General features: G+C 30.4%; 1 protein-coding gene across 1 annotated transcript in view; it reads left to right on the top strand.

The window, feature by feature from the left end:
* The window catches only part of LOC145312587 (insulin-degrading enzyme-like), a 66503-nt gene extending 55448 nt beyond the window's left edge, over positions 1 to 11055 (top strand). Inside the window, exons 38-43 of the mRNA XM_080151842.1 lie at positions 4693 to 4831; positions 5821 to 5897; positions 6673 to 6721; positions 7483 to 7581; positions 8335 to 8450; positions 9693 to 11055. Of these exons, the coding sequence (XP_080007968.1) occupies positions 4693 to 4831; positions 5821 to 5897; positions 6673 to 6721; positions 7483 to 7581; positions 8335 to 8450; positions 9693 to 9798 (586 nt within the window). The 3' untranslated portion in view covers positions 9799 to 11055. The remainder of the gene's footprint in view (positions 1 to 4692; positions 4832 to 5820; positions 5898 to 6672; positions 6722 to 7482; positions 7582 to 8334; positions 8451 to 9692) is intronic.
* The last annotated feature ends 1596 nt before the right edge of the window (positions 11056 to 12651 follow it).

Below are 12651 nucleotides of genomic sequence, written 5' to 3'. Positions count from 1 at the left end.
AATGAAAAAAAGCTATCTGTTACGGACGGACGGACCGAACCTAATTATAAATAGAAAAGATTCGCTTTAAAAATATTTGACAGATATTTTTTTCTCGCATAATCTATCTCTGTGACTTCTGTTTGAAAGAGTTGTTTTGGTAGAGAGGAGGTGGCGCAGTTAATTGAGTTTAGATTAAATGTCAGACACACACCTCACACACACACACCACACACACATTTCTCACACCAATACTGGACATTTACAGAGGTGAGGGACCGGGCTCCAATAACATACAGAATGACCCTCGAAAAGGTATTTTTTAGGGTGTACAGCCCTTATTTCTTAATGTATCATTAGAAGTAGCATATGTCCGTGTTCTCTGTACATTTCCACACAAGCATATAAAAAAAATTTAATTTTACCTCCATTAACACCGGAGATTTTTAGAGCTAAAGTTTTGAAAAAGTGACTGAGCAAAAAGTAACTTTTAACATGAAACGACTTTTTTACCAAAATTAAGGTAGAAATCCTTTTATTTTTGTTACTAGCAGAAACTTTATACAAAAATGAAAAAAAATTTTTTGATTTTAAGTTAAAAGCATTTTTTATACATATTTTTTGAGTCTTTTAAGCTTAATGATATTTTGAAAAACATACTTATTATGCAAAATTGTTTTAGATTGAAAAACCAAATAAATCTTTATGAATTTAACAGGAAAGTTGTTTTTGTTTCATAATCCTAACTTTAATAACAAAAAAGTTATAAAGAAAATAAAATTACAATATAATGATTTTTTAGTCTAAAAAGCTTAATTAAACCCCTATTAAGGGATTGAGATGTCAGAAAAGGGGGCGGAGCAACTGTCATAATTAGTCATAATTACTCCTTTTAAAAAATAAGGGTAAGTAAATAGCTTGAAATTTGCAAATAATCAATTCATTTAGTAGTATTTTTTGTCTTTAAAAATTGATATTTTTTGGTGGAATAAAAAAGAAATAATTAGTTAACTTGTTTTTCTTTGTATATCATTCTTCAGTTACCAGAAAGACATAATATAACCATCCAAAAATTCTAAGAAACCAAAAAAACAAATTTTCTCAGTCACTTTTTTAAAACTTTAGCTCTAAAAATCTCTGGTGTAAATGGAGGTAAAATTAAATTTTTTATATATGCTTGGGTTGAAATGTACAGAGAACACGGACATATGCTACTTTTAATGATACATTAAGAAATAAGGGCAGTACAACCTAAAAAAAACTTTTTCGAGGGTCATACTGTTTGTATAGATGATAACCCAGATAACTACTTGGTATTTCATTGGTTTTTCATTGGTTGCATATTGCTTTTTGCTACTTTGAAGCGACTTGGCTTTACGATGCTATTGGCTGATATTCAAAGACCCAATTGAAAGTCGGCTCAGTATCCTACAAATTATTTCTACAGTTCTTACAATTTTATTATCATTTAACTAAGCCTAATCAATCTAAGACACAGGGCACGAAAGGACAGATTTTTTCAGTTTCAGAAGGCGTCTTGGTTTTATGGAAGAAAATTAGCCTAGAATAACTCAAACACTTGAATATATGTAATATGGAAACTTGATCATTTTACAATTTAACGAGATCTAGACTGACAAACAAAAAAACGTACTACTTTATATGGGAATTTCGACCCTTTAAATGGATAGTTTGAACTAAAGTGTACACATTAAAAAAGTTTCAAGTAAACGGCTCCACATTCCTAGACTATTTAGCAGCGGCCAGCTGGCTGAAAATAATTAAATTATTAATATTATACCAAGAGGATATAAGCAGTAAAAAACCCCGCAGGGGGTATAATTTTCTAACACTTCTTTCATATTTAGTCTTTTAAAAGGATTCAAAATGCAAGGACATATGTTTTTTTAACTCTTATTTTATACATCTTAATTGGAACTGATGATCTATTTTTATAGAGAAACATATGTATTCCATCAATAAAAAAAGTTATAAAATTAAACTGTGTTTATACATATCATAAATACTAGATTTAGACTTTTTGTGCACTCTCCCGTACCCCCATAACATTTTTTGTCTTAAAAATCTTTAAAAATACGCATTTTTCATATATTTATAAAGGAGCTAAAAATCAATAAAATTTTTATAACAGCGGTGGTGTGCACATGATTTTGCATGGGGGCACATGTAAATTTTACCACCTACTTACTATAAGACACCTAAATTTTCGGGGGGAGGGGCGGTGATAAGATTTCAAGAGGGGTGTTATCTTATTGTAAGGGAGTGGATATATCCCCGTACTCCCAGGTCAAACAAACGTTCTGTGATTGTTCAATGTTCAATTGACGCGTGAAGCGCGCAAATTTTTTTCTACCTATATTTTGTAGGTGGGGGGGGGGGTACTTTTTAACGTTACACTCCTCTTGGCGGTTTTATGGTATTGACTCCCTTTAATTTTACCACGGGGGTGGATGACTTTTAAATTTTACTTATCAATACATGATCAATTAAAATAAAATATAGGATTTGATTAAGTCTAATATCTCTATATTTCATATTTACGTACTTCTTTATTAATGAATAATTACTTTTCTTTTAAACAGTTAAATAAAAATTATCTTGTACAGTTTACACTTTATACTCTTGTGAATCTTATTTTCTTTTCAGTGATGTCAAGGACAACCAACTTTAATCTTTTGTTTAAACAATATCTACTTTTACTTTACAATGGATATTTTATTATTGGATTTTACACCAGATTTTCATGTTCTCTAGTAAAGTGAAACACGCAGCGGGCTAAAATAACGAAACCCTCCTTCCTCCCCCTTTACTGCATTCCCTCCCCCCTACTGGGTAAACGAACTGACCAATAAATGATTTCCATGTTAGCAAGCTTTGAATACATTTTTTCCCTGTTCTATTATCCATTTACTGTACATTGTTAAAATTCTATTAATGCAGCAAATGCGAGTAGATGACAACGAAGCTTTTTATAATGCCTATAAAAATACCTCATACAATACAGATGACTAATGCTAGGCCAATTACTAAATTACAGACTAAATTACCAATGGCAGGCCAATATACATTATAATTGACCAATGGTAGGCCAGTATGACGTCATTTTTATAGGCACTATAAAAAGCTTCGATGATAACTCTATCAAAGATAACACTAAGTTAAACAAAATCTTTTGAACATTTATCAAATATTTGTCTACTCTTTCTCAACTTTTTAGGTGCAACTACTCTACATACAAAATCATTCACTGTTCTTGCTTTCATCTTAAAGAAGGTGTATCAACTTTTTCACTTTTTATTTAAGATAGCTAGCCGGATCTTTTAGTAAGTAGTAGATGTAAAATTTTTTATAGAATTCAGATATGCAATCGTTTTTTTGTAGACCTCTTATTTTTTAAGTAATTTAAGTTTTTTAAAAAAAAATAAGTTGATTTTAAAGTACTAAAACGCAACAAAAAAAAGGAAAAAAATGGCCATTATAAACAAAAATAGTAAGATCTTTAATTTGAAACCTTACTTTTTGAATTTTGTCAGGTAATTATTGAAAAAATTGATTTTTTTAAACCCACGAGAATAAAAACTTTGAATTTAATTTTATCATTTCACAGGTAAAAAAAATATGGGTTCATATATACCTTTAGAATCTGAAAAATATTACGAATCCATTGTAAGCAAAATTGAAAAAAAGTAAAAAAAATACAAAATGAAAAAATGGCCTATTGTATTTTGTTGTACAGGCAACACTTTCGTCATCCCCTAGTTACCCCCTCTTTACCCCCTTCCCATTTCTATTCTCAATTCAAAAAATAAGGTGGTTGCCTGTGGTTTAAAAAAATCGTTTTTTTTTCAATAATTACTTGACAGAATTGAAAAAGTAAGGTGTCAAATTAAAGATCTTACTATTTTTGTTCATAATGGCCATTTTCTTTCTTTTTTTTGTTGCGTTTTAGTACCTTAAAATCGACTTAATTTAAAAAAAAAAAAACTTAAATTACTTAAAAAATAAGAGGTCTACAAAAAAAACCGATTGCATATCTGAATTCTATGAAAAATTTTACATCTACTACTTACTAAAAGAACCGGCTAGCTATCTTAAATAAAAAGTGAAAAAGTTGATACACCTTCTTTTAAATTGCCATGTATACATTTTGTTAGAATATATGTCTATCTTCATCGCAACTTTTTATAGATACTTCTCCGTGTATAGAACAATAGACGATTGTTTATAATACAAAAAGGCCCCTTTTATTCAGTACGGCTCAGAACCGGTTTTAATCAAGTGGAAATCTTTATTATGTGTATGATTTTATATCAAATACTTTAAATAATTAGCGATTTCCTTCATAGTGCCTTATCGAGCCCTTCCCTTATTTGAAATAAATTTAAAAAAATTTTTTGTTAGGGTAGGTTATATAATTTATATATAGCCCCACTGCACTGGGTTAGGGCCGTCAGCAAGGGTTATAAATAGAAAATAAACACCCTGCCTGTTTTTTATTTGTTTTTAAAATAATGAGGAGGGGTTCTGTTCTAGCTATAGGTACTATGAGAAACTTTGAAAGTACCAATTGATATTTAACATCGGTGACTTATTAGGTTAAAGTAATTCAAAGCTTACAGACAAAGGTAATCTAATCAAAGTGTAGTACATCACATTTATATAATTTCAACGAAATTTACCTTTTTTTTGTAGGATATCTGTTGAAAGTCAGTTTCCACCATCTGCAGTGAATGACGCAATAGAGAACTGTATTGAAGACCTGGAACAATATCTTTTATCCTTGAATCATTCAGATTTCAAGATACATGTTAGCGCGCTTAGATCTGCAAAGGTAATGTTTTTGCTAGGTTTCGAACCTAATACATTTAGTTAATCATTTTTTTTCAGTTTGGCCCCGAAACCGATTAATATCCGATAGGTTAGAACTGGTTCTCAGCCATACTGAAAAATCATGCTTAGCAACGTATTACAGACAATTTCCCACGAATATCACAATAAAAGTCATAGAATTAATACCATTTTTATTAGCCTTGGCATCGGCCACTCAGGTCTAACAAAAAATGGTTTTACTCTTATAATTTTAATATCCGAGAAAACCTGTCTATAATACGATGCGAACAATAACTAGTATTGAACTTATTGAGTTAGTGGAGTTAAATCTGATAGTTATAGAGAAACGACAAACATAAAAAAATGCTAATAATAATTAGATACCAATATAAATTAATTTTATCACATCACAAAAACTTAATTTATATCCATGACTAATAAATAAATTTTAAAAAGCTTAATATATCAACCGCAAAAACGAGACACAAAACAAACTAATTTCAAATTTTTAATAATACAGAAAAAGTCAAATCTTTCATCTAACAAAGAAAGTTTGAAGTTTTGTAAAGTTTATTAAAAATTGACAATTCTGCCAAAGTTTCAGAGATAAAGACACAAAATTTTCTACATTTCATACTTATAAAATGTCATTTAAGATAATAAGCTGATTTCTTGAGTATACGATAAATACTTTTTAAAAATCACGAAACCTTGATAAAAGTTTCTCTGCCTTTGAAGCTTTATCGGGCCACATTGGAACAGAGAATCATCACCAAAAATTTCAGCTGTCTATCTTAAATAATAGCTGAGAAATTCACATGTAATGTAAAGGTGTAATTTGACAAAAGATAAAAAATATCGCCAAAAATACAGCAAAAAAACGAAATTGACCAGAAAAACACCCACTTTTTTTTGTCAAAAACACAGTGACTTTATTTTTGCTAGTGGTAGAAGTGGTAGTTCTCCTTTAAAACATTTTTTGAATTTTAGATGGAATCTCATATGAAGCTAGCTGATTATAACAGAAGTTTATGGAGGGAAATTATCGAAACTACATATGATTTTAGGTAAATTTTAAAAAATGCATTTAAAGATTTAACAAAACAGACAGTTTCGACACCTTACTTATCTAAGTCACCCTAAGCCGTATTCAGCCTGACGAAACGGCTTTTAGCAGTTGAATTACTTAATTAAACAGCTTAGACACATATAAAGTAGCAACTGCAAAAAACTACAGGGATTTGGGAAAGCTGGGCAGTTTGGACGAAGAAGCAGCTGCCCTCAGTCGTAGCTATCTTCAGCTACTCTTAGCAATCAAATTTAAATTTAGCAGCAGCCACCCTAAGCCACATCAAGCAATAGTCATTCATAGTTCCAGACTCCTACATTACAATAATCATCAACTTAAGCCGCGTTCACAGCTCAGCGGCTGAAGGCGCGGCTGCCGAGCCCTGATGATTATTCAATGGTTGTATAGTTGTTGCGCTTCCCTAAAAATTTCACTCATAAAATTTTCCATTTGGTTGCCATGTGTTTAAATAATCGTTCAACGAACTGCAAAATATTTTATACTGCTGAACTAAAAATTTGAAAGAATTTAGTTAATTTATAATACAAATTGCTAATTTGACCAAATAAAGCATTTTCCAAAACAGATAGTACAACTTATCATGAATTTATAAATGTTTAAAATATTCAATCCTTTAAACTGGTTTTAAACATTTGTATGTTCCTAAGAATCTTAAAAACGTTGGTCCCCCCCAAAAATAAAGTCTGTTTATTTGTAAGTTACAATTTATTCTAAAACCTTCTTGTAATTAATGTTTCTATCCTTGTTTTTAGGAGAAACCACAGAGAAAGTGAACATCTAAACTTCATAACCTTATCAAAGGTATACTATTTTATAAAGTTTTTTGTCTGGTGCTTAAGATCTCAGAAATGGTTGGTCTGGTCAGATGATGTATTACATGGAAGTTTAATTAATGTCCCAGGATGGTTTTAGGCTATTTATTACTCTTCCTCACTCTCCCCCACATGCTAGGAGCGAAGCACCTGGTGTTTTTTCATTTTTCTCGAGTTAAAAGAAACACATCCTCCCTTAATTTTGTTTTTACAATAGTAAAAGAAAACATTTCCAGTATGGCGTCAAAACGTATTAATATCCGGTGGATTAGAACCGGTTTTCATCCATACTAAAATTCATGTATATAATACGATGCGATAAATAACTATTCTTGGGATAAAATATGCCTTCCTGTAACTATTTATGATGAAATTTGATATTTTTAATCCCATCAATTGTAAACTTGGCTTCTTTTAAGTAAATATTACTCATGTAATTCTTATCTATTTGTTTAATTACAAGGACCAATATAGCCAAAGCACCTAAAGTTGAAATAGAAAGTAAAAAGAATATAATATTAATTGTATAATCCTTATATAAAAGTAACGGGATGTTTGTCTGTGTGCCTGCTGGACTGATATGGTTCTTCTTCTTAGTGAAGCTTCTCATAGCAATATTAAAACTTTACTAATATGATTTTATTATATGTAAATTATCTTCCTTTAATGTATGCAGTAATTTGTATACACACATGGTTTTCATACAGGCCTTAAAAGCAAGATTTTCATACCTTTTTTAAAATATTCCAGGTTAAAAATTTCTACAAGGACTTCATAAAGAGAAGTGGAGAACAAAGAAGAAAATTATTATTATCCATTGCTCCTGACCCAACTCTAAATTCTGTTAAGGTATTTTAATATTTAGTTACTCGTTTTAAAATAATTTCTGTAGACAGGAGAAAATGTTATTATTAATTGCTATATTGACCCTACTCTTAATTCTGTCAATCTTTTTCGGGGTAGCTTCTTTTGGGTCCAATATAAAGCTTAACTATTTTGGGGATGGACTGGACACTTCCCTTATGAATAGAGTCATACTTGTTAAGAGTACAGATTTAATATTTCTATTTTATATCTTAAATTTGCTGAAAGTCTTAATTGTTAAATAACGTGACTAAGAATAAGATAGAAAATATTTTATTTTTATCTTTTTTTAGAATATTAATTGGTTTATACAAGAAATTAGCAAATCATTTAATACAAAAATAAAATATTTTCTTTAATTGTGTGGAGAAATGTCTACATTGTTGTATTAAAAGAAATTTCCTACAGGTCCAGAAAAGTTTTATAAGTTTAAATATGTACCTCAATACTTTCAAGAAATTGCCCCTGAAATAAATACCCCCCCCCCTAAAAAGATTTTTTAAAAATTTTATTTTGAAACTAGAATTTAATGTGGATGGTTGACAAATTTTGAGGACATTTGTTGAATTTTGATTGGTTGATTCATTAGACTGGGTGTCCAAATATTTCAACCACTATTTGAAATCTATCGAAGTGCTAATTTTGTGTATCATCATAGGGAATGTACTATACATCAATCGGCCATTGTCTTATCTCTTTATATCCCTGGAATATTTAATATTTACAACACATACCTAGGAGGAAGGTAACAAGACATATAACTGGGAGCAGAGACAAAACTTGCGTGATCAGTGTCAAACCCTACCTTCCCTGGACAAGACTGAACTGGATCAATGGTTTGATAAAGTGTTCAGGTAACCTAGTAAAATAGATATATTATTGTTTGAAGAATACATCAGATTTTATGTTCTCTAATAAATTGAAAATAACGTTTCTCCCCCTTCCAACCGCTTTACCCCATCCCCAGCCCCTTACCTACTCCTACTGGATGAACCAACTGGCCAATAAACGAGTTTCATTTTAGCAAGCTAAATTGACGACAATGTCTCCCCTGTCATAATATCCACGTATATTCTAAATCCATTATTAATAAATAAAAGGTTAAATATTTTTTTCTCGTGTCTAATAAATAAGAGTTATTAAAGAAGTAAGTTTTTGAATTTTTTCCAGTATATCTTCGAAACCGATTAATATCTCAGACATACTGAAAAATTATGTTTAGCATTGTAGATTTAAAAATTTAAAAGGTTGATTTCCCTGAGGATTAAAAGTGGCTGTCGACCCTAACTGTTACACATTTAAATTATAAATTCTTATTTTTCCTTGAATGAAAGCAAAGTTCAATTACATTCCGGGATTACTCCTCAACTTTAAAAAGAAATATAGACTCAAGAGATGTAGTATCGGCAGAAAAAATTAATTTTGTCATATTTTTCGCCATGCTAAAATATATTTATGAAAAATACCTAATTCTTACCTAAAGCTAGGTACAACATTAATTAATTTTGTCATATTTTCCGCCATGCTAAAATATATTTATGAAAAATACCTAATTCTTACCTAAAGCTAGGTACAACAACCAATGCTAATTAAGAAGAGAATTGTCTCCTATTCTGTCCAAACACCCTTTTGATTGCCTTTTATAACACAGTAGGGCCTATGAAACCTATTATCCAAACCAGACGATCAAACCTTATGATTGCACGATAATTGTCCCAACTATTCTTGTCAAGTAATACTATTTTTTTGCACGTCTATAAATATCATGCCTCTGACCTAACAGCTGCTTGTTATCATCCTAAGTTATGATGAGGCTTTTGCATAGCCTTAAACGGATACACAATCTCAAATTGTATGTACAACTATCAATATAATTATATATAAATTTCATATTCTTTATATCTGTGTTAATATGTTGCTGAATATTAGATGTACTATATTAGCAACATGTCACATTTTATTTTAACTTTTAATCTTTTACAGTATACCCTGTTCATTCACTTCTGCATATTACAAATTTGTCATAATCGCCATAAGTGTTCATTTTCAGAAACACCATAATACTGAAAAAATGCTTTATTAATATCCCTATTTAGATCTGGAGATGACGGGTATCAGCCACCTGGAGAAGATCCGGACCAGCCTATCAGAACTCAACCTCTGTCTGTACATTTCTCTTTCCCAGAGATTGAGAGAGGCTAAGCTGCATACAACACAGTTGCGTTATTTGGATCATGGAAAGAAAAGTAGCATGTTTCGTCGTATTTTCACAGTAGCTTTTCTCCTTTACTAGCCCATGCGGGCCAATCATTAACTTTACCTAACCTAATATCAAAATCTACTGTGAAAATATGACAAAATCCGCTACTACGTTTTTTTCCATGATCCCGTTATTTTTTTAAGCATGAAATTCAAGATTTAAAAAGCTGGTTTTTTACAAGTTGAATTTATCTTTGTTCGCTTAAAAATTTTAGAAAATTTTGTATTTTTATTAGATCCTTAATATTACTTAGTACTATGCCGTACAGTATTATAAATATATTTATTCTATAATGCAATATTTTTATCAATTAATAATTAAATATAATAGCACAAAATTATAAAATAATGTTGGATAATAAAATGTTTTTGAATATTGATAATTATCAATTATTAAAATGTAAAATTTTCCAGGGCACTTTTAATTTTTTGTTTAATTTATTCATTCTATATAATCTTAAAAATAATTAAACTGTTTTTTTATTCTAAAAATGAATAACGAAGATTTTATTTATTTTAAGAAATTATGATTTTGTTAGTTTTTAGGTTATTTTTTAATAATGATTTTATTCACGTTCAACTTGAATAACGATTTATAAAAACAAATAACAACTTTGCTTTTATTCCTTTTAACTAAAGTATTATTTAAGGAAAGTTATAGAGATGATATGCTTTTGGCAATACTAATCGGGCTATTTATTACACTAGTCCCCAAAGTTTTATAATAATGTTTTCTGATTTGATGGCTTCACAACTTTTATTTAATTTTGATTGGTTGATTTATTTAGTAGAGCCAAATAAAATTCAAAGAGTGACATAACGCTGCAACCAATAATCTACAGAAGAGGGAATTTTATGTAGCGTCATTGGGGATGTACATCAATATATCGGCCATTGTCTTATCCCTTTATATCCCTGGATAACATACCATTCAAGATTTATATTATTAAGAATGAAAGCAAAGTTGTTAAAAAATAACAAAATATGAGAAGATTTAGGTTTAAGACATCTTGTACTTTTTTTTTTAACTGTTTTATTATACCAAACCATATGTAATAATTTAATTTTATAAGATTATATTAATTATCCAATGCAAGTTTTTCTGTGATATTAACTTTTTATTTATTTGATTGTCTTGTATTTATACTTTTCATTTGTATGTAGATTATTCTATAATTTTTGAATATAGAGCTCAACCTTTCATTTACTTTTAAAAGCGAAGCTTTCTATAATTTGGGTTAATTTTGTGCGTTGGTAAAGGATAGCTCCTATCGTTAATTAAAACTATGAGAAATGCCCTAAAGCAATTTGGGGAAAGGGGCGGGGGAATTTTTAGGCAGGGGCGATTTCTTTTTGTTGGGTGTAGGTACCCTCCATAAAAAATATTTAGCTAAATGACCTATATGAAGCTTCAGTGCAAAGGAGAACCATATCAGTCGATTGGTTATCGATTCTTAAAGTGAAGATAAACAGTGAAAAATTCTAAAATTATCCAAATTATTACTACTAAAACAAGGCTAAAAACTTCAATCAGTTCAATAGACATTAACATCTTAAGTTTGAGATAAAAGAACCTTACTGCGTTATATATTAGGATGAGCAGCTGTAAAAACTCCTAATAAGGACAATTAAAGCTTCAAATCAACATGGCTCTTATAACAGGCTCCTATAATCATAAACATAATTTCTCTTGTTTCGCCTTTATCTAGGTAGAATGTTCTAGTATTACTATGAAATACTACAATCAATAACAAGGATGAAACATAAATGAAATAGCAAAGTAAACAAGCAAAGAAAAATAAAGTACATGGTGTTTGATAGTTCAGAAACTCGATGTTAATCTTTGTTGTAATACGCTTTTCGTATTATACTTTATAATTTAACCAGCGGCTACACCCCTTACATCTAGAGCTTTATATATGCAGAAAATCAGCATAAAACTATTCCAAGACTTATTTATGGAAATAAAATATCATAAACCATCTCAGGGCCTGAAAGAAGCTTCACTGATTAAGAAAACCATATCGATTTAGAAAAAAGCTTACTACCTTATTGAATAGTATTGAGTTCGCGTGAAAGGTTTACAATCGATGGGGCAATTCTTCCATGTTTAAATGAATGATACGATAGGGCTTTCCGTTATTACGGACGGACTTATAGACCATATGTGGTATCCGCCTAGGATGAATGGCAGACACCAGAGTCCAAAATGACTACGGCAGTGTGAACAGACGTGGACACCTATACTATAGAGAAGCTACGCTTCTCTAGCAATCACTAAATAATAAACAGCATCTATTCAGTTGTTCCTTTATTGAAGGTCTAAGGATTACTAAAGTTATATACAACAAACAATAGCTACACAGATAGGAATAAATAATCATAAATAAAAGCAATATAATACATATACAATAGTCAGTTTGGGCAATAATGATCCCCCATCCCTGGGAAGGGTGGGGGGAATTAACAATACAGCTTAACCATAATAAGGCTGTCAGATTCAATCATTAATTTTAGGCATAGGGAAGGGGTCGGCAGACCCCTTCCCCAGGACTCGGGGGAGGGCCTTTGGCCCTTCCCCGAACCCCGGTCAGGGGTGCCATAGGCATGGCTCACGGTTGCCGAATACCACACATAGACTAAATAAATGTTCGCTTTCGATAATCCTATATTTCCATAAACATGAAATAATGCAACAAATAGATTAAAATAATTTTAAACATTCAATGTGCAATTAGATGTAGATTTAGTTCAATTAGATCATTCAACATAGCATCATATTCTTGTATATAGGTA

Source organism: Acartia tonsa, chromosome 2 (genome assembly GCF_053477335.1).
Source record: "Acartia tonsa isolate MP-2025a chromosome 2, ASM5347733v1, whole genome shotgun sequence".
NCBI classification, from domain to species: Eukaryota; Metazoa; Arthropoda; class Copepoda; order Calanoida; family Acartiidae; genus Acartia; species Acartia tonsa.
This window is presented reverse-complemented; position numbering and strand designations above follow the sequence as displayed.